Raw genomic sequence first — 23,984 nt, 5'->3', positions numbered from 1 at the left:
ATGTGTCAAAGTGCTTATTTAAAATTAGCTATTTTGGGGACACCTGAGTGGCTCAATTGGTTAAGCATCTGTCTCTTGATTTCAGCTCAGCTCATGACTTCAGGGTTGTGATAATGAGCCACACATTGGCTCTGCGCTCAACATGGAGCCTGCTTAAGATTCTCTCCATCTCCTGTTCCTCCCCACCTGCTCTCTCTTTCTCTCTTTAAAAAGAATTTAAAAATAAATAATTAAATTCATATTTTTTCAAATATAAAGTTTATTATAGTTAAATTTATTTTTTCTTGGATGATCGTGGATCACAAGGACCTTTTAAGGCATCTTTCTACTCTTTTTTTGGTTTTCTGCTTCTGGAAAGGAATTGTGATATTTACTATCATTGCTATAAAATAATAATAGAGGAAGCATTTACTTTTATTGAGTGCTTTCTATGTGACAGACACAGTGCTGGGCTCTGTATACACTTTACATAGTTTATTAGTCATAATAACCCAACATGATTATCACTCCATGTAAAGGTAAAGATAGAATTTAGAAAGAGTAAAATAAAACAGCCAGCAACTAGGAGCAGCAACAGTGTAGACTACATACATCTTAACCATTTGTTATTTCCTATGTGGGGAGAAAAAGGAAGGATTATACTTGCTGTCATATGTTATAGCTGCAAGAACCTGGAACTGGGATATGGATAATTGGTTTGTTGTCCATTTTCTACTACTGATTGAAACATTTCTGGTCTTCAGTGGGCTTGTCAATAGAATGAGAAAGCAAGATATGATCACTCAGATTCTTTCCAGCTCTAAGAGGCTGTAGTTCTTAATAAAAGTTGCACCCATACAGATGATCTTTGCAGTGGTATTTAAAACTGGGACAGCCTAAATATCCAAAAACAGAGAACTAAGTAAATTGTGGTATAATTATTTAATATTAGTATGCCACCATTTAATTGGTAAAGATGAAAGCTGATGTTAAATGAAAATATTCTTAAGATGTATTTTAAATGAAAAAAGAGAAAATATTCTATATTATGCTTGCAACTATGTAAAAATATGCAATGAAAAATACAAAGATGTGCATAAAGAATTTGGCTATCTTTGTCCTCAGATGTTAGATTTTAGGTAGTCTCTAGAATCTTGTAATTTCCTGAGTGATGAGTAGCTTTGTGAATCATTCCCATGTTGGATCACACCTGAGTTTATGCAAGTGCAATGACTCAGGATGGAGGCCAGTCACCAGAAGGACTGACCATGTGATTAGAGGATTAGGCTTTGGGCAGGTGATATCAGTTGGGACCTTCAGGAAGGGGAAAGGGGCTAGAGTTTGAATTCGTTCACTTTGCCAATGATTCAGTCAGTCATGCATATGTAATGACCCCAATAAAAATTCCAGAGAGCAAGATTTGGGCAAGTTTCTTAGATGTGAGGGTGTTGCAGGGGCCATGCATCCTAATTTCTTGGGGAAGGGACATGGAAGCTCCATGTTCACGATTCTAACAGATCTCACCCTCTGGAACTCTCCATTTGGTTGGTCCTGATTTGTAGCCTTTATGATAAAACTGTAACCACAGATTCAGTGTTTTTTTGAATCCTGTTAATCATTCTAGCAAGATATCAAACCTGCAGGAGTCATGGTAAGCCCCAAATTTGTAGCCAGTTTGTCAGAAGTGCAGGTGGCTTGGGGACTCCCAAATTTGTGGCTCTGTTCCGGGAGCCATCTAAATTGCTGAAAATGTTCTATATGTTTATCGGGATGGTGATAACATGGAAGTATGCACAAGGCAGAGACACAGGCAGAGGGAGAAGCAGGCTCCATGCAGAGAGCCTAATGTGGCACTTGATCCCAGGATTCCAGGATCATGCCCTGAGCCAAAAGCAGACGCTCAACCGCTGAGCCACCCAGGCATCCCACAAGTTTTTTTTTTTTTTTTTTTTTTTAAGATTTTATTTATATATTCATGAGAGACAGAGAGACAGAGGGAGAGGCAGAAGCCAAGGCAGAGGGAGAAGCAGGCTACCTGCAGGGAGCCCAATGTGGGGGGTCCTGGCGTGACAGCCTGAGCCAAAGGCAGACACTCAACCACTGAGCACTGAGCCACCCAGGTGCCCTAAAGTATCACAGGTTAAAAAAGTCAACTAATGATATACTTAAGATGTATACACTCTTTAAATGTAATTTATGCAGCCTTTTAGAAAGTTAAAGAAAAAGGTCAACATTGCATATGTTTCAAGTGAATAAATTTGTTGCAGGATTGGGAGAATTAGGTTTTTTTATTAATGTTTTCTAATGTGTGAATATAAGTCATATAAACTCAAACTTTGCTAATTCATAGTTGATGTAGTAAATCCACCCAGTGTCACCTAATACTACAGAGTCACAAATATCCAGGACAATGGACATCACAAAGCTTGATGGTGGTACCTGAGAGAGATGGGAGCAGAGCGGTGGTTGTGCCTCTTAACTGGCTCTGCTGCTTCGTAGTAGTGTGATAGTAGGCAAGGGGCAAGGAGAGTTTCTCAGTAAGTTGTCAGGATGGAAATGATGCTTATCAACAAAACAAAACAAAAAAAAAAACACACAGCAAATTCCTCTGAGTAACCTTTAGAATTATTGTTACTGGCCATTGTTACATGGAAATACCAGCTGGAGGAGACAACCTTTATATTTCTGAACTTCTAAGCTTCCTGGCATTTCAGTTTTGTTCTTTGATTTTAAAACTGAAAGCCACAATAATAATAGGAACAGAAAGAGAGGAAGTCTCTTAGAGCAGGAAATGTAAACTCAGGACTAACCCCGCATCCTCAAAAAAAAAAAAAAAAAAAAAAAAACAGTTCATCCTAGAGAAGGGAATCTCAGCTCTGGCTGTCCCTCGTATACTCATTTACAAATCAATTTAACAGAATGCCCAGAGGGGAGGTGAGGGAAAAAGCAAGACCTGAGATAGAAATGCAAAGATCCTTAAGCCTGAAATGAAGAAAAACATATTCATTTGGCTTTAAATAAGGCCATAGGCTGAGTTTGAAATTGAATTTTAGACTAGAGTTCGGGTAAGCATATCAATAGGTTCGTGTATCATCCTTCACTTTTTGTTTGTTTGGGGGCTGGATAATGTATTTAGAATATCCCGCTTTAGAAATTAGATAAATATGTATTAAAATATCATGTAGATTTTACCATTTAATTTAGTTTTTAATTTCATGCTGCATGAGTTAAGTGAAACGTGTCAAAGCTCTTATGGATCTGATTTCTTTGTGTTACATTTTTAGTGTCTTTATTTACTACTGAAAGCTTTACATTTCATTCATATCTTTATGTTGATTATATTCCCGGATCATTATTTTCTAAACTGTATGCATTGGGGGTACCCGGGTGGCTCAGTTAGTTAATATCTGCCTTCAGCTCAGGTCATGATCTCAGAGTCCTGGGATCAAGCCCGGCATCGGGCTCTCTACTTAGCAGAAGGCCTGCTTCTTTCTCTGCCTCTGCCTGCCACTCTACCTACTTGTGCTCTCTTTCTCTCTGTCAAATAAATAAATAAAATCTTAAAAAAATAAAAAAACCTCTATGCATTGAACAAGGATGTTAAATTTAAAAACAAAGAAAACAAATGTTTGGTTATATTATTTTAGAAATTACCTATTAAAAACTTGTTTTTGCTGCAGGTCACCCCAGAAAATTTAATATTTTATTGTGCACTATGAATGTCTAGGCTGTAGTATCAGGGTTTCCTACAGTTTATTTGACCTAAAAACCCCTTTTCTTGCCTCGACACATTGGCATCTCTTGAGACTGATTTTATGGAAAAACTCCTAATGATACTGTGTATACACACAATAAGATGTCATTGTTTTGACAGATCACACCTATTGTAGGAAAAGTCAACACATGCGACTTTCTTTTTAAACAAAATATTTGATTATAATGGTAAATAATAGTGTATTTAGACAAAATGATCTAAGTGGCTGTGTGTGTATCCCTATGGTTGATAACAGATGCATGCTACTTTTAGTTACATACCATGTGGTATCATTTAATCAACTATTTAACAATAGAACTGGTTATTATTTAGATTTTAACCTTTCATGATTCTTTGCTGTAAATGGCTTTACTTATAGATGTATATATGAGAGAGGTGAATATGATTTATACTCATTAATAACTCATTTACTCAAACTCATACTCAAAATAACTCATTTGTTGTATTAGATTTCTAAAATGATAAAGATAATTCTGTTGGTGTAACTATAATTTGTGAAATCCATCTTCGAAATATACTTAAGTGGGTTTTTTTTAAGTATACTGGGAAATAAAATTGTCTCTGAAGAAGAATACACTACTTTGCATTTTGAAATTTGATTTTATAGTCACAGTGATCAGAACATCATTCAATTCAAACAAAAGAATTAAATCTGGAGAATATGCCACATTTGCATTAAGTGTCTAGTTCCAAAACACCTCCTACACAAATTTGGATTGAATGTGGTCACTGCTTTCCCAGTATTACTGAAAAACCAAAATAATATGCTGCTCACTAATATATGATAAAAATTCAGTACTGTTCACTTTCAGAGAGCATCTTTAATATAATTGTGCAATTTATTTTTATTTTATAATATCATTATAAGAAGTCTTCAGTATTTCTAAATAGGTTAGAGGCATAATTCACCTTATCCCCAAATAGAAATGGGCCCCATTTATGCACTGAACAGATGCAGTAGCATATGATGAAGCAACTACCTCTAAGTCAGAGACCTCTTTCTGCTTTTAATTTTTCTTTAGCTGTTGGCTAAAAGGCAAATTAAATTATCACCGAGTGTTCTCTGTGATTATTGTTGGAGAAGCATTGTGATAGCACGTTTAAACTAGTATAAAAGTGATCTTAGGAAGCAGAATGAAGGCTATTGAAGTAGCCCAGATTCACACATTTGTGTGGCTGTTGGCTTTCTCAAGAGCCTCCATTTGGAAGATGCAAATGGAAAAATACATTTTCCATTTTGGGCTCTAAGTAAGTGGGGTGAGATGGCTTTGAAGAAGGTTTGGAAGATTAGCTGGGGTAAGGGTAAGGGACATGAAAGAAAAATATGTAGAGAGAGAAAAGAGCCCTATTCTATGCTCTGTGACTTTTCATACTGTTATTCATACATTGACAGTAGTTCTAAGCTAAGAAAGAGAGTGGAATTTTAAATTAGTTTTTAATGTTTGGATTAAGATGCTGAACTGAATTTAGGAATGAGCTTTAGATTGTGTGTTCAGACTTGAAAAGATAAAGTTTACTGGAAGCAATTCACATGTTCATCAGCTCACAAGTAGATAAACACATTGTTATATCCATACAAAGAAATACTACTCAGCAATAAAAAGGAATAAGCTATTGATAACATGCAACAGCATGGATGAATCTTAAAAGAATTATTCTGACTGAAGGCTGTCAGCACACAAAAAACCCTACATGCTATATGATTCCTTTTATATGAACTTCAAGAAAGGGACAGAAAGCAGACTAGTGATTTCAGACTTAGGAGTGGGAGTCAGGTGTTGAGAGGGGTAAGAGGAAACTTTCCCAGGTAATGGAAATGTTCTGTGTAATAATACTACTGTATGTACTTGCCAGATCCCATCAAATTCTACACCTAACATTACTAAATTTTATTATATGTAAATTATACCTAAATAAAACTGGTTAAAAAGAAAGTATGATATGGCTAAAAAAAAAAAAAGGATGATAGAATTCACTAGTAAGGAGAAAGGGGATCCTAGAATTTATTAATACCTGGAAATGACCGGAAAAATCATGGGATAGCTGAGTTTCCTCCAGAATCTGGAAAAGGATTAACATCAAATAAAAAAATGTAAAGTAATGATGGAAGATAAAAATGATTACACCTGTGAGTTCTTCTTGATCATCATAACTATTTAATATTTAAACCACCTAGCCTGGTGCTTAGCACATAGAAGACAATAAATGCTGAGTGCTATTATTTTTATTGTACATAGGAGTGCCTAGACAGCCTAATAGAAGTGTGGCTATCTAGACAAAAGCTTCCTCCTACCTACCTATGAAGACAACCTATGAGTTAACTCATTCTGATAATTTGAAATACACAAAATGAGGTGGAATTTATCAACGACTTGCTTAGGATAATTAAGAACTACAGTGTATCAGAGAAACTGACTATTAGAACATCATTTCACAGATACATTCTTAGCTTTTTTGTATGTGTCAAATCATTTCTGAGCTATCTGAACCCATTGTGAGGACTTTCAGAATAACTTTCTATCTGATGAGAGTTGAGAGTTCTAGTTTGCAGGTATTCAGTGGAAGTCATAGCCATATGTGTAACATTTGATTTATTTTTAAATGTTTCTTGGCCATGTAAGAAATTAGTAGTGTGACAACAATGATTATGGGAGTATGAGACTCAAGTTAACTCTGATCCTCATATGTGCTGTGATAGAGAAAATATAATAGCCAACATTTATTGATTGTTTAATGTGCTTAGCACTGACTGTGCTAATTACACAAATTATCACTTTTGAACCCTATCACCACCTTAGGAGACACAGATAAGCAAAGGGGTTGCACTAATATTAAGAAGCAGATCAAAATTTTTATCTGACTCCAACAGTTGAAAACCACTGATGTGGATGGTAGGACAAAGCTTATCAGAGCCAGATTGCTGACATTATGTCTTTGGTGTCGCTTGACCTATCCTGGGAATATGGGATGGAGAGAGATAACTGCTCTGATCCAGACTCTCTGAACCTCAAATACTAAGTCCATAGGATAGCAGTCTACATTAAATGGTCAAGAGATGGTTTTTGAATGAATAGATAACTCCATACATTCGAATTCTTAGAAAGTAGGATTTGTACACTATATTTTAACATAGAAGAGATACCAAACATAGCATAAGGTTAATGTTGGATTATGGTGCATAATTTATTTTCAGAACTGCTCATCTGACCAAGTCTATTTACAAGTCCATTTGGGGGCAATGGCATACATACTTCTGTTTGAGATTGCTGGCATTTGGAATAATTTGAGTTTTGATAAACCTTTAATTATATTTTAGGATTATCAAACCGAGACAATTGTTGATCGTAAATGAGAAAAACAGTTAGCATGCAAACTCTAATGGGTACATTTATCATTTTCTTATCATACTGAGCTTTGAGCTTATTGTCTATTTTCCAAGAAAGTAGAAATGCTGTTTCTTAGAATAAAAATGTTTTTTTATAATGTGAGCAGTAGATTCAAGCTGTACAGATTGGCTCTTTAATGAAATAGGCAACATTCCAATGGAACTGACAAGCTTTATTTCTATTTGTTGTATTTTCTTTCTCATTACAGATGGACCCGATTCAGAAAGCTGTAATAAATCATACATTCGGGGTTCCTCTTCCTCATCGAAGAAAGCAAATCATATCATGCAACATTTGCCAGTTGAGATTTAATTCCGATGTAAGTTTACCATTTAGTATTCACTGAAAAAAATGTATTATGCTGTTCTAATCTTGCAGAAGAGATTTCTTCAACATTTTTCTCCAATAACTGAGCATGTCAAAATTCAAAGATAACATTTTAACTCCTTATGTCCTTTAAATTCAGAGTTTATTATATTATTTTGGGGGGTTTACTCTGGAAACATCATACATTAACAATATTTTATCCTTGCAGTTTAAAGGTATGTTTTTAGTCTTTAGGAATACTAAATTTAGCTAATACACTTTCCCTTTGGGGAATAGTCAAATAGCCTTTTAATAAATTATACCTTTGATATAAGATAATTCCCAAATTATATTTCAAGGCCAACATCTTGCTTTGTAAATTTTTTTATCTGCCTTGGTGGTCCCCAATTCCAGATCAGCCCTTTGTGTTCTTAATGATATTTGTGTTAGAGCTCTCAAGTTATTATCCTAGAAGTATTAGCATTTTAATAGGGAGTCCTAAAGGCCTCAAAGCACTGGAGCCCTTGATGAATAAAACTTAAGTGGAGAACATGACAGAAATGAGACATTTATGGACCTGACCAGTGCTTTGCAAAGTATTCATAGAGAGCTATTCATATCTTCCATACCTTTTCTAGGGATCAGAAAATCTCTGGTTTCATCACAATGAAGCTAATTTGCTCATGGCCAATTTGAAAATTACTGCCTGCCTTCCCCAACCTCCTTGGTGTGGAGTTGGTCCTGGGAGATACAGAAAAGAGAAGGGATGTTGGAAGGACTAGGAATAGAATACCTGTTGATACTTTAGGAAAACAGAGGACCCCAGCCTGTCAAAGTGGCTCCTGCACGGTGCCATTATTTTACAAGGTGATGTGTAATGTGGAGATGACCAAAATGATCTGGATTTTGGAGAATGTTAGGCCTTTCAGTATTTAATCTTTCTAGGCAAGTAAGTCCTTTAGGTTCTCTGATAATGAGAAGAGCATGTGAGATAATCATGCAGAGAAAGCAGATGTGACAGAAATAAAGTATCTTTTTTTCTTCTATCAGAACATCTTATTTTGCATAAGGATTGCTACTGTCTTATGAACTCCTACCTACTAGTATTGTCATCAGATAGTTGTATACCATTTCTTTTGTTGGCTTAAAAAAAGAATAGATTGCCTGCATAGACTCTAAATGGTATTTGTTGATATAAAAAAAGAATACACTAAACATGTGGCATTTTATTGAAAGAGAGGTTTTTGGTTTTTTGTTTTATTTTGTTGTTTGTTTTTAAATACTGAGTGCTTTGAATTGATTTGAATTTTAAGAAATTTGTCATAGTTTAATTTATTAACAAAAAATCTTTTCAACTGAAAAATATCATATAATAATCTCTTCCAGCTGTTGTAAAAAAGGGGCGGTCCTCTCAACATGTAAATTTGAGTTCTGAACTCAATAGTTGCAATTTGGTCATTTCTAAACATTTAGTGAATAATCATATAGTTCTGTAATTGTTATTTAAAGTGATTTTTTCTTGATTTCATTCCTTCTTAAATGGTATTGATATTTCACTTTGGAACTGATCAGATAATGATGCAAAAGTCTCCCAGGAGCCATGTTGAGAGCTTCTTACAAATAATGGGGGCTATTTCAATATTTCCTCCTGCCAGCAATTTCACTGTCAATATTTTCCTCTGTGTTAAGTTCACTTCCTGTAAACTGGGAATCAAAAAGAGACTTCAAGCTCATTGAACCCAATCTCCCACTAAATTTAAGAAAACCATCTGCCACATCCAGGCTAAATCCTTGGTTGGTTATCTCCTGCTATGGGTCACCACTTCAAGACAGTTGTTCCTTTTTTTTTTAATGTTTCTAATTCTGTAGATTGGTATCAAAGTCATGTTTAAAGTATTTAGAATTATTACCCGGTATACATTAACATAAAGAGCATTTACATATTTTATAAAATGTATTCTTGTTTTATTTCCTTGACAGAAGAGAATAGCAATTTATATTGCTGATGAAGTTTCAAGTTGATATAGAAATCAATATGTATTCATCAAGGACCGTTGCTTCTCATTCTTACAATTTCACTTTCAGGTGTGTCTGGCATGTGGCACATGGAAAATAGCTGAGGTATTTGGAGAATTTAGACTAATTGGTCTGGATCATAAGTATGCAACTGCACACTTGACCATTCACTAGATGCTTACTGCCTTAATCTTCTATTGCTGCTGTAATAAATCATGTAAACTTAATGGTTTAAAACAACATAAATGTATTATCTTATAGTTCTGGAGGTGAGAAGTCAAAAATGGGTATCACTGACTAAAATCACAGTGTTGGCGGGGTAAGGTTCCTTCTGGCAGCTCCAGGGGGGGAATTCAGTTCCTTGCCTTTCTTGTCCAGCTTCTTGAGGCTTCCCTTTTGTTCATGACTCCCTTCCATATTTAGAGCAAGCAATGGCTAGTTGAATCCTTCTCACATTGAATGATTCTGACCCTCACTGGTCTGCCTCCCTCTTCCACTTTTCACAACCCTTATGATCACAGTGAATTCATCTGGATGATCCAGGAAAATTTCTCTACTTTTAAATCAGGTGATTAGCAACCTAACTCCATCTGCTAATTTAATCCCCCTTTGTCATATAATGTAACATATTCATAGTTTCCAGGGATTAATTCTTAAATATCATTTTTTCTCCCTACCACAGGTAGTCATTTGGATGTTTGGCTTAGATTTGAACTGAATTCTATGATGAATTGAATTTATCAGATAATTACCCAGTATAGCTTCATTCCTTTCTATATAAATTGGACATATGTGAATTCATTGCTTTTACATTTTTATCTTGAAACTTGAATGTAAATTCACTATGCAGTCCTAATTTTTTAAATTGCGGTTTAAAGAAAATAGGAAAACCCAATGTTATTGAGTTTATAAATCACATAGCAACATTTTACCATGAGTTACAAATAAAATATAATTATCGTGAAGTTGGAGTACAGGAGCAGAAACTCCTTTAGAGACTTAAAAGTCTCTGTAGTATTATCATGTCAATAAGGGGAACTAATGTGCTGGAAATATGAGATTTGTTTACTATTGACTGGTCATGTCCATGAATACTATTTTTATAAAATATTTAATAGTAAGTGCCAAGATCAATTGGATTTATCACCCCTTCATCCACATATAATAAAATAATATTCACACTAAGAGAAAATACAAATATTTTCTAGATAGATACATATAGATATATCTCATATTTGACCATTTTAATGCCAAGAAAAAGTTTTACAATCCCAATACAACTGCATCTACTCCCTCCAGGTAAATCTGGAATTTATCTGCCTATTTCCATTCTTAAACCTAAAATTATTCTGGAAAAGTAACACTGTAATTCATGTGTATCCTTAGTTGCATCCTCAATCACATAGGAAAGTATTTTTGCCTTATGAACCTTTTTACATTTCAAAGCTTCTTCCCCTTCCAATGAAAATAATAGCTTGTAGTTCTTTTCATCTTTGCATCACGAAAATTCAATTTTCTTTCCCTCTATGCTTTTATTTATTTTTTAACCCTTCATATTATAATCTGTGTAGTTTGGTGTTATGTGATACCTGTTTCATTTATAGTACATTTTCTATTTTGGGCCCCACAGAAATCTTTTTAAATGCATATTATACTATATTTTTATTTAAATGAGATTGCTTTCTCCTGATACAGTCTTTTTCTTTGAAAAAAAAAAAAACTTAAAAAACTTTTCTTGACATTTACATGAAACACAGATAGGGGTTATGTAAAAAGTTCCCAATTAATTACCAAAAGTTTATAATTTGTCCAGTTATTTTATCAGCATCTTGAAATAAGTATAAATTACCATTGGCTTGGGCAAGTTAAGCGTGCCTTTGAAAGACAGCTTATTTCTAGATCAGCATGGATATAAGATTATTGAGATATCAAATGATTTCTTGATGACTGTTTATAGAGTGGAAAGTAAGATCTTAGGCCCCAAACTAAAAATTATTAAGTTGTTGCATCAAAGAATCACTATGATTTTTTTTTAATTTATTTTTTATTGGTGTTCAATTTACTAACATACAGAATAACACCCAGTGCCCGTCACCCATTCACTCCCACCCCCCGCCCTCCTCCCCTTCTACCACCCCTAGTTCGTTTCCCAGAGTTAGCAGTCTTTACGTTCTGTCTCCCTTTCTGATATTTCCCACACATTTCTTCACTATGATTAACATACAATAGTATTTCATGTTAGAGACAGAAGAAAATTTTTGCTAATTTCTCATGTGGAAACTGTGATACAGAGAATGTGGGAGACATACAAGGCTACCTGGCCAGTCACTGGTCATGCAGGTTCAGTGTCTACTCTTATCCAGTATTACTGCTCTGTTTGGCCCAGGCAAAGTGGAAAGTCCATCAAAGGCTCCAGCCAATCCTACAGTAATGGTGTGGCTAGAGATCTGTGAGTTCCCAGAGAGGGGGCCTGAATGTGTCAGCTGCTGTGGAAAGTCATCTACAACTTGGGTGAGGCCTTGCCCACCAGTGCTTGTGAGTACTTTCAAATGGCATCATCCATATTCAGTCACACAACTTATCATAAACATGGTGAACATTTAAGTAAAAATGCAAATTACCAAGTGATAATATAGAAGCAACATGTCCTTTATGACTCAGAACTATCAAGCATCAATTACCTCAAGGTGCTCTTTTGTAAAACAGAAGGGAAAACCACCTCATTAGAAGGTCCATTGCTTGAAGCCCTTAGGCCCCTCCAAAGGGGATCTTGGGACTATCATCAATATAACTGATATATTTCCCAATGGTATTATAAAATAGAAATCATTATTGTTTTTCTACAATTTAGAACCCATGAATGTAGTAAAATTAAGCAATATGTTTGAATTTAATTTATATCTCTGGGTTAACCTCTGTAACCAAATGAAGCAAGATAGTGTTGAAGTTGCTAAAAGGAACATTTTTTCCTACCAAATAACCAAATTAGATAATTATACTTTTGTATCATCACAACCTAAGACATTTCTTTTAAATACTAAATCTGCATTATTTGTGTGTGTTGATATTAAAAGGAAATACTACTCAGAGGGAGAGAAAAAAACTAATCGTGGTTGTACTGAAGTTAAGAACTATTCTTATTTCTTCCCAATTTTATTTTCCAAATTTCCTGTTTAATAATGCTTAAATTTTATAAAATAAAAAGGAATTGTTGCATCTACTACCCTACTGAGGCTTTAAAAAAAAAAAAAACCCACACATATTTTATCCTGAATTATAAATTGCTTTTTGAAGGCCTCAGTTGCAGTTTTCTAAACATTTCCTGCCTCTTTCTGACAGTATCTGCAGCCTCAAAACATGCCCAGGAGAGTTCATAGATACAGTTGCCTTATTCAGATTTCAATATTTTATTGCATATCCTACAGTAAGGGTTAATAAAAATCTGTTCATGGGGATGTGCACCTAACCCCAAATCTGAAAACAGCATCCAAGGAAGCTGAGTGTAATGGTAGGAAAATCACTGGATCAGGATTTAGACAACCTCTTGTCTAGATCTGCCAATTTTTTTGATTGGCCATATGTCTTGGGGCTCTTTGTTGAATTTACAGTTTCCATAATCACCTTATTTAAAATGAAAAGCCAAGGATACCTGGGCGGCTCAGATGGTTGAGAATCTGCCTTAAGCTCAGGTCGTGAACCCGGAGTCCTGAGATCAATCCTGAATCTAGTCTTAGTCCAGCTCCCTGCTCAGCAGGAAGCCTACTTCTCCCTATCCCTCTCCTTCTGCCTCTCCCCCCAGCTCATGCGTGCTCTCTCTTGCTCTCTCTCTTTTTCTCCCTCAAAGGAATAAATAAATAAAATATTTTTTAAAAATTTTTAAAAATAAAATGAATAGCCATTCCTTATAGCCATGTTCTAAGGATTATAAAATAGAACACATAGGCAATTGGATTGTAAACCGTATAGCAAATGAAATGGAAAGGTCATTTTTATGTTATGGAACAAATAATGGGGTTATCATTGTTTTATTCTCTGAATGCTAAATTACTTCTTCAGAAATATTGAAGCTGGAAAATATCTATCTTTCAGAAAAGTGCTTAAAGGAATCTACACTGCTGAAAGTGCCTGTGTTTAGTGTATTTCTGTGTTGATTTGAGGTTCTCAATCCTCATAAATCTTTACCTTTTACCTTTTAAAAACTGCAGGGTCAACTTGTCCCTGGCAGAGCTGGATTTCTTAGAAACTCTCCACCTCTCTAAGCCTGTTGCCACTGCTGCTAAGTCCCAAAGGATTTTCTGAGGGACCCAGTTAGAAATTAAATTTTAGGCAGCTTTGAAACATCTCTTTCATAAGAGAGTGTCTCCTGTTCGTCTTCAAGATTCACAGAGCTATTTAGAGCTTTGGCCTGCGCACTCTGGCCTTCCCACTTAGTGCTTTTTCTTCTTCAAAAGTATTTCTATGACAGGGCCATTCAGCTTGGGTACAAAGAGGCATGTCTGGGGCCTGATGGGGTTTAGTTGCAGTCACGTCACCCTTGTGTGAGGAGCGAGCTTTGAGGCATGTGGTGATGGGACTATAGGTTTGGATGTATTTGAAGCAAGTGCCTGGCACATCCCTTTTGGAGGGCTCATGCTCTGAGTGTGCATTTGGGCCCCATTTCATCGCTCAGCCTCACACCCATCTACTTCCTTAATGGAGCCTACAGCTCTGTCAGGAATTCTCAGAAACAAAACTTGGAACAGAAGGACTAGGCAAGAAATATTGAGTCTGGCTGTTCGAGATTTCAGGAGAAAATGAGCCAGTCAAGAGCACAGGAACCTATTTAAGCATCGTGCTTCTTTGGCAGGCTTTTAAAAATAAAACTTCAACATTGGGATATTTTGGGACTCTCTGAATCAGGCTTTGATAGTCCAGAGTTTCATCTGTGGATGGAATGAAGGGTAAGGGACTGAGAAAAGAGAACTCTTTGTAAAAGAGTCTATCTTTCTCTGTGCTTTTTTTCCTCTATAAACAAAGAGAAACATAATAATAAAATTCACTTTTCTATCAGATTCTCTTAGACATAGAAAAATTTACCATCTTCTCTAGAAAGAGAAGTTGATGTAAGATATCATGAGCAGATGTGTTATATAACTTCTGGAAATCAGAATGATATTTGTTATTTCTATGGACTACCTCAGAGAACTGTTGTGTTTTAGGACTTAGTTATATCTAAGAAGTCATTCTCTCCATTTTAGAGATTGTAGAGATGGAAAAACCAAAGGTGAGCATCTCAGCTGACTTATTCAAGGTCACTAAGCTGTTGAAACAGCTGAAACAGAGCTCTTAAGTCCCAGCATAGGCTTTTATTTGTCATATCAGGTGACATGCCCTAAGAGAAATTTATTTTGAGGTTTGCATTGGCATCAGCTGACAGTTTTCAGCTAAGACAATTGGTCACTTGAGTTCTACACACAATACAGAGGTTAATCAAGGTGGATATGCTCATTACTAAACTTCTAGAAGTACAAACTGCCGGAGTGTAGAAATACTTTTCAAAATTGAGAGCCACTTAAAGGACAATATGATCATACTAAGTGTTGAAGAGGGGAGGAGAGAATCTGTGCTGAGAGTGTGTTTTATCCAACACCTATTGAAAACAGAGTTTCCAGAAGAGTAGGCAAAGCATGGAAGGACACAATGAAAGGAAGGTAGAATGTGGTGAAGCAAGAAGTCTGTGTGTGTGTGTGTGTGTGTGTGTGTGTTTAAGATTTATTTATTTGGGGATGCCTGGGTGGCTCAGGGGTTGAGCATCTGCCTTCAGCTCAGGTTATGATCCCGGGGTCTTGGGATTGAGTCCCGCATCGGGCTCCCTGCAGGGAGCTTGCTTCTCCCTCTGCTTGTGTCTCTGCTTCTCTCTCTGTGTCTCTCATGAATAAATAAGTAAAATCTTTTAAAAAAATAAATACGATTTATTTATTGGAGAGAGAGAGAAAAAAGCACATGCAGTGGTGAGAATGGGGTGGGGGAGGGTGGGGAGGGCCAGAGAGAGAAGTAGACTCTCCACCTGAGCATAGAGTCTGAGGTAGGTCTGGATCTCAGGACACCTGAGATCACAATTTGAGCCTAAACCAAGAGTTGGATGCTTAACTGACAGTGCTACCCAGGTGCCCTTCACTTGCCCTTTTTGTTATATGTCATATAGTTTATTCAGCATTTAATAAACCATAAGTTTTGCCATGGCCCTGAAAACTAGGACAGTAGAAGAATTCGTTCCTGGGCAGAGGAACAAAGGAATTTAAGAAAAAGATAATTCATGTTAGTATCTATTCTTTTGTCATTTTGGATTTTGTGTCCCTTTGTATCCTGGCTTTCCTAGCTCTTGCTATGTGTTGTCTCTTTTGTTGAGTCCTAATATCTGTATAATTAACTAGAGTCATTTTACCTTTTCCAAGGATTCACATGGCCAAAGATTATAGATGAAATGAACATACCCATTCAATTTACCTCCTTCACACTAAAAGTTTCTTGTGATGACTAGTTTAAGAGTGGCTATTTGGTTTTATTGCAAGTTTAAGGAGATTGAAGTTGTACCAGGCATGCTATAAATTGCACACTGCGTTGGATTGTGGTGCTAGAATTTCTTCGAAGACATTAGAACCAGAAGTTGAGAAAATGGATGTATTCCTTCATACTCTCTAGATCTCTGTATGGTCTGTTTTAGAACACCGTAGTACACCAAACATTCTGGCCCAGATTCACCTTTTTCAAGCCTGCCAAACCTCATTTTAAATGCAAAATACTGCCTCTGGGATCTGTTGTCTCAGTCCAAATCTATGTTTTGATGTTAATTGAATGTGATAGTGGTAAAGGTTGCAGTCATTTGGAGAGTTTATTCCTTGTGAGGAGGGAGCTGAGGAGGGCAAATGGAGGCATGGTGTGCTATGAAAGTTTAATTTTCTGTGTCCATGTGTGATTTTCAGTAATACTTTGAGAAGCAGAGAGATAACTTTTAAGAATTGCACAGGTAACACTGAGTGTATGTGGTTTACTTTTTACTGGGCCTAAATGAGCCTTTAAATTCCTTACCTAGGAAATCTGTTGAGGTCCAGGTATGGCAAATTTATTCTTATCAGGTGTATCGGAATATCCGATCCCTCTGTACAACTTACACCTTCTCATAGACGCCTTTATAAATAAGGTTTCAGAAGGTAGTCTCTTAACAGGTTTTTTATCCATTTCCCAAGCAGAGCTTATTTTCTCTGCATCAGCGAACTTGTCATGATAATCAACTTTTTTGTCCCAACCATCAATCACTCTTGATTACAGCTGGGTAGAAGTTCTGTTCTGTTGATCAGCTCATCAGTGCACATGATATTACACCTGGAGGCCAGTAGAAATCATCCCTCGATGGGGAAAGCGTTTCCCTTCAAGGCTTTTGTCGATGGTTTTATCATTTACATTTGGGTCTCATTGAGTTGTCATGTCTATCTTTAACTCTTCTCTCTCATATGAAATATTCTCCTGAAATAGCCCTCAAGGTTTGGCTGGTAATTTGCACTGTATTGTTATTATTATTGTGCTTTTGCCTTCTTAATTCAAAAAGGTGGCTTATGATCTATTTTCCTATCAACTTTTTCCCATTCTTAATGCAGTTATTGTAGAAATTAAAATCATGTGAATTATAATTCAATGAATATTCAGTATTTCTGTAAAAAAACAGTTTAGCATATGTTTTAGTAGAATGTTTGCAAGTCTAATTTTGTTGATTTTTAATGGTTTCCTAAGTTCGTTTTTTTTTGTTTGTTTTATGTTTCGGCTTGGGCTAGGGAACATTTATCTTTAATTTTCATCTTATTTTAAGTAACACTAAGTAGCTATCTTCATGGTTTAAAAGACATTGAGAAGTAAATGTTTTAAAATCAATTACCCAAAGTCAGCATTATTCTTATTTATTTTTTTAAAAGATGTTATTTATTCATGAGAGACACAGAGAGAGAGAAAGAGAGAGAGAGAGAGACAGGCAGAGACACAGGCAGAGACACAGGCAGAGGGAGAAGCAGGCTCCATGCAGGGAGCCTGATGTGGGACTTGATATTGGGACTTCAGGATCACGCCCCAAGCCGAAGGCAGATGCTAAACCACCGAGCTATCCAGGGATCCCAGCATTTACTCTTAGCTGTGTCTGTAATATGTATTATAAATAGTAAAACTATTTCTTATCTCTCTAAGCCAACTCATATTTCTTAAAACAGGAGCATTTTCAGAGCAGTACTAGAGCAATGATAGAACATTATTGTAATAAAATATTTATTGACTTCATAAAGTATTTAGAATAAATATATGATTAAATAAACATTTAATATGTCCTTTGATACTTTCTCTCTTTGTTGCATTTTGTCATATTTTATTACTTTATAAAATCCAGAACAATTCAGGAAAGCATAAAAGATATTTTAACATTTAGAGTGCAATGCATAAAGAAAACTGAATGGAATATGAAATTATAAAATAGTGTGTATTTGCTTGGAATTCCTGCCTTTCCCTTAGAAAGGATTAATCAGAAAAGCCTGGGGGATCCCTGGGTGGCGCAGCGGTTTGGCGCCTGCCTTTGGCCCAGGGCGAGATCCTGGAGACCTGGGATCGAATCCCACATCGGGCTCCCGGTGCATGGAGCCTGCTCCTCCCTCTGCCTGTGTCTGTGCCTCTCTCTCTCTCTCTCTCTGTGACTATCATAAATAAATAAAAATTAAAAATATTAAAAAAAATCAGAAAAGCCTGAAATTTCTTCTATGGCTGGATTTCCTATGATGGCAATATATTTCTATTTTTGAATGAAAGAGGACAAAGAGAGACTGCATTTTTCATTTGATACCAACATTTAAATGTTATTAGTTCTTACTTTAATCCATGAAACAAAACAAGGGAAAATGGCATCAATTAATAAGGAAGTGATCCATGTAGGAAAGTAAACCTCACAACACTAAATGGGATTTGGTTTTGAGAAGCTGGGCTAACAGCTCAAACTGGTTCACTGATAGATGTGTGGTCTTGACTTTCTTACCAGGATAGGAGCTGATCACTTCAGGCAAGAGATGCTTTGTTATTATGTAGGTTTGACAAGTAACGAGAATATTTGCACCCACTTTGGTGGATCCTCATTAGAAGTCAGCAGACTGGATCTTGTAATGAAGAATAGGTCAAGATGGTTCATCTCTTCTTAGCCCAGAGATGCTGCTAGTCAAATAGTTTACCACAAGGAACTTGTCATCTTAGGCTGCCATATGATTTTTATACTTTTAAACAGTAGCCACAGTGTATAACCTAATGCCGAACTTTGAAAATCAGCCCCATGTAAGTGGCCATGTTTGTATATTCATAAAACATGCAGATTGGCTGAAAATTTATTACAGTTTATTGGAGACTGATATGAAATGACAGATCTTTATTTTGAATAATTCGAGGAGAGGTTTCTTTCTTTTTTTTCCATTGTTTCCCCTGTGGAGATATTTAGTTACATTGTAGTTCTTTAGCACATCTCATGTTGGCAGAAAATTTAATGCAGATTCTGGAAAGTGAGACATTTGTGATGGGATCTAATTACTAAAATTTTACCATGTAATCCCCTCTAATTTAAAACACATTTTCAATCTTTACATTTAAAAAAAATGCTGAGAATTAAAACCTCAGTGGAAAACAGAGATTCCACCAAAGGTATAGAAACCAAGGGGATTTTTGTTGTTGTTGTTTTTAAACAAACTCCTAGACTACTGAAGAGTCTTGAAGAGTAGACACTAACATAGTTCTATCTCATGAAGACATGTATTCTCTATAAAGTTCCTCAATTCTAGTTTACAGAAGATGACTTCAGTATCTGGGAGTGGAGGAGGCGAATAAGTTAACTATATAGATTTCAAGATGGAATCCATATTTATTTCTTCAGCTAAAATCTTTTCTTCAACTTCATATTTGAATATCAATGGTTTATATAGTATCTTCAGTTGGTCAGCTAGTAGATACCTCAGATCTAAAATGTTCAAAACTATAGGCTGTGGCTCGTTCCCTAAACCTGTTTCATAGATAGCATTTCTCAGATCATAGCAGCTCCATGTTTCTGGTTCATCTGGTAAAAATATTGGAATTATCTTTTCTTCTTCTCTCACACCCTATATTCAATACTACGCAGATTATGTAAGTTCTACCTCCAAAATATATCTAGAATCTGATTGCTCTCCACCACTTTCACACTACCACACTGGTCCAAACCACCATCCATTATCTCTCATTTAGATTACTATAAACATCCTCTTAATTATTCTCACTGCTTCTACTCCTTTTACTCAACATTTTAAAAATGTAAGTTCAGACCAGATGTTCTTCTCATTTAAAAACCTCCAATGTGGTATGTTTCACTTAGGTTAAAAGGAAAAATCCTTAGAATGGTTATACAGCCCTATATAATGTGGCCTTCAGAGGTCTTTGTGACCTCATTCCCTCCCATAGAGACCCCCTCACTTCCTCCTTTACAGCTTCACTGGCCTCTTTTGCAGAGCTGGGACTAGGTAAGGCAAGTGAGGCACTTAGGTGCAAAATTTAAGGGTTGCTGAAAAACTGAGCAATCAGAACAAATATTAAATACAATAGTAAAAAGACAAAATTGGCAAACTGTGGCCCACAGGCTGGCCACCTGCTTTTGTAGGTAAATTTTACTGGAACCAGGTGAATGAGGCAGGGTTAAGTACAGGGTCAGATTCTATCTTCTGTAAAATTTTGCTATGTTGTCCACCATGGAGTTTTTGCTATTGATTTTAATTTAAAAAATATATTGCATGAAAATATTGTTCATTTTGATCATGGAGTTTTTAGTATCCCCTTAAATTTTTCTCCTGAAGCAAGTACTTCGTTTACCTCAAACTAGTTCCAAACCTGTCCTTACTATATCCTGAATACACCAGGCTTGTTCCTACTTCTAGATTCTTGTATGGACTCTCTCTCTCTCTCTCTGCCTGGAATTCTATTTTCTCAGATTTCCACATTTATTTTTTCAACTTTATTCAAATGTTACCACCTTATGATGCAGCCACTATGTTTAGGATTTCAACCCCTGTCATTCCTACTCCTTACCAATGGTTTTTCCCCTAATAATTAATCATATCCTAATATACTTCACAGTTTACCTATTTATTATATTTATTGTCCACTACTAATTAGAATAGAAGCTCTTGGGACACCTGGGTAGCTCAGTGGCTGAGTGTCTGCCTTCGGGCTAGGGTATGATCCTGGAGTCCCAGGATTGAGTCCCACATGGGGTTTCCTGCATGGAGCCTGCTTCTCCCTCTGCCCGGGTCTCTGCCTCTCTCTCTATCTCTCATGAATAAAGAAATAAAATCTTTTAAAAAAAATAAGCCCTGTTGGGGCAAAGATCGTTTTTGTGTTGGTTCAGTGTTTTATCAAGTAGTTAGAGCAGTGCCTGACATATAGTGCTTAATAAATATTTATTGAGTGCGTAAGTTGATGGCTAAGTGAATATCATGATGCTTACCTCAGATGTAAATATGTCTTGAAGCTTCATTTCACCCAAGGTTTATAATATGCCAGTCCTCCCCCAGTTTGTCTTCCTCTTCTTTCATACTCAAACCAGAAAAGCCCACACCCCATGACAAGGAATGGAGACATTCTTAGGAGAGATGGAAGAAACTCCCTCTGCCCTAATTCACCCTTAGTGAATGAATATGGTCTTCCTCCTGTGAGCTTGATTCATTTCCTGATATCAAAATATTTGGTCTGTCCATGTACATTAGATGGCTTCACAGTGGATCCCGACTTTTCTTGGTATCTTAATACCAAACACATCGTTAGGCTCTTCTATCATGTACCACATCAACAATTAAGATGAATGCCCAATAATGTAAAATATCCATATGTCCATTGAGGGCAATAGTAAATGAAAAAGAAGGGCACTGTATTTCCAGATGAGTTGTCAGTGTTTTATCCCCAGAAAGATTTAGGATGATCAAGGGCTCTGGCAGCACCTAATCTTAGAGAATATAAGTGAATATTGAGCTTTAATAGCTCCAGCTCCCTGTTGTGATTGCAGAGAATTCGTGGTATTTTCCTAATCCCAACTGAAACCCTATCTTCTCTACCACAGACTCATGTTTATCAATAATATAGATAGCTATGTATCTAAGAAAACTAAGGGTTGACAAGCAATGACCTGTGGTCAGGGAAAAGCAAGATTACAAATAGATATGAGTGGCACAATTTCATTTTGTTTCCTCTGTGGATATTAGCTCATGTGGAACAGTGAGCATAAGTCAAAGTGACTAGTTAGAGGTACATCATGGGGGGCACCTGGGTGGCTCAGTGGTTGAGCATCTGCCTTTGGCTCAGGTTGTAATCACAAGATCCTGGGAATCCAGTCTTATATCAGGCTCCCCGCAGGGGGCCTGCCTCTCCCTCTGCCTATGTCTTTTGCCTCTCTTGCTGTGTCTCTCATGAATAAATAAATAGAAATCTTTAAAAAAGAGGTACATCATGGGTTAGAGAGTTTCTAGTTTAATATTCAAAGTCAAATAACTTAGACTACCAACTTTTCTCCACAGTATACAAAGCTAAGCTCAAAGAATAACATTAAAAAACCCAAAGTGGATGTATCTTTCCTTTTCTAATTTTTTACCTATTAGAACAATTTCCCTTTATTCTTATTCTAATAATTCTTTGAATTGATTCACAGTTCCACAATAATCGTTCTCCACACCTAACAAAACAGGAACAGATAGACATACATTTTTCTGTTGCATTAACTCTGACAGTTGCCACAGATGAGATCTTCACAGATACGGCACAAGCCCAGGTTCCTTCAGTAACTCAATAGAATTCTAAGAAACTACCTAATAACCAGGAGTCAATATTTTCTAAGATTTTGTTCAACTGAAAAGATGGGGATCAAAGCTGTGGAATTATTCAGTGAGTTCTTAGGTGTTTAGGTATTCTAGAGGGGCACTGTTCACTGGCAGTTAAATGAACAAAAAGAAAAAAAAAGACTATCAACTTTATTTAATAATTCGTACCTAGATTAACAGAATTGTTCAGAGGCAGAGGCAGTGATTAGTGCTGACCTTCCTCCTCTCTTGATATGATACAAAATTCCAGGCAAATTATAACATCCCCATTGCCTTGTTCTTTAGATGACTTAGCCTAAAATCCAGGAGTCCTAGATACTAAGAAGACATTATCTGAAACTTAGTGTACACATGTGTCTTCTGATCTCAATTTTATTTTTGTGGAAAAGAGAGTTGAGGCAGATTTAAACACCTGGACCCTCCTCCATGGGGCTCTAATTCCCCCTATAGAGGCAATTGCTCAAAAGAAAACAAATAAACACAAATGGCAGCTAAATATTTCTCCTTCCATAATACTAGAAGGCACAGGGGTATCTTTCATGAACTATTGCTTCAAAAACCATCCATCACTGCAACAGTTTTCCCATAGATTAAGGACTAGATTTGCATTCTAAATTAGTTCTTCCAACAGCTGCTGTAAGATAACTTGGCTGTATGTTAAGAGTTTGTATTTGATCATCTGCCAGTGAAGATCATAAAATTCAGCTTGGCAACAGAATTTAGGAAAAGAGGTCTCCTCAGCCCAGCTGTGCTTATCCCAGTGAGTGGTGGGGGTAAAAGCACTGCTCCCGCTCTCTCCTTCTCTGGTCAGCATGTGAGTGATTTGCTGTTGAGGAAGGTTGAGTTTAGTTCCAGTTTCTTTGTGTCAGATTGCTGAACTACCTTTTGTTGGAGTTTGGAGAGGGGCGGAGGAGGGAGGATTATATTAAGCCTGCTATAGTAAACATTCTAGAGTGTTGATGCGGCAATCTGTTCAAATCTTTGGATGATCCCTTGATAAATCACCACGACCATCATTTCAGCTTTGCACCTAGTCCACACAATGCAAGTTCAGGTGAGAAAGGAGTTATTTTCCAGGTTACTGTTTGCTCCAGATTCATGAAATGGAAAGACTTAGGGACTGGGATCAGGCTAATCCTGTCTCAGCACATATTCCCTGTGTGATTTTGAGCAAGTTTGTTTAACTTCTACAAATCTCAGATTCTCACTTGTGCAATGAAGGGGGGTAACACCATCATGCGAGACGTTAAAGGCAGTATTGTAAGCAAAGCAGCAGATTCACAGTAGGTATTTAGAGTTAATTTTCTTTCCTTCTTATATTCAGTATTGGCATAAGAAATGGTCATGTTTTTCATACTCGGTGTCTTTCCAAAAATCATAAACTACATATCTGTGACAAGGATCAATTGATGTCCAATTCCTCCTTTATCTTTCTTCATCAATTAAATAATTTAATGTTAATTGGGCTCTGCCAGTATTTTCTCTCCTTTGTCTAATTCTTCCTTCCAATAAAGCTTTGAGCATGCATAGTCACTAAGTTATTCTTTTAAAGTATGGGTAGATGGTAGAAATTAATTCTAGGAGCAATTTATAGCTTGACTCAGTAACTGACAGGTTGATTCTGGGTTTTCTCTTTCT

General features: G+C 36.4%; 1 protein-coding gene across 5 annotated transcripts in view; it reads left to right on the top strand.

Annotated features, from left to right (window-relative positions):
• The window catches only part of ZNF385D (zinc finger protein 385D), an 897,042-nt gene that overhangs the window by 774,657 nt on the left and 98,401 nt on the right, over nt 1–23,984 (top strand). For all 5 annotated transcript variants that reach the window (XM_072792941.1, XM_072792942.1, XM_072792945.1 and 2 more), the window contains one exon: nt 7,349–7,459. In XM_072792941.1, the coding sequence (XP_072649042.1) occupies nt 7,349–7,459 (111 nt within the window). The remainder of the gene's footprint in view (nt 1–7,348; nt 7,460–23,984) is intronic.

Source organism: Canis lupus, chromosome 22 (assembly GCF_048164855.1).
Source record: "Canis lupus baileyi chromosome 22, mCanLup2.hap1, whole genome shotgun sequence".
In the NCBI taxonomy this organism is placed as follows: Eukaryota; Metazoa; Chordata; class Mammalia; order Carnivora; family Canidae; genus Canis; species Canis lupus.
The sequence above is the reverse complement of the archived record's forward strand: the minus strand, read 5'-3'. Positions and strand labels throughout refer to the sequence as shown.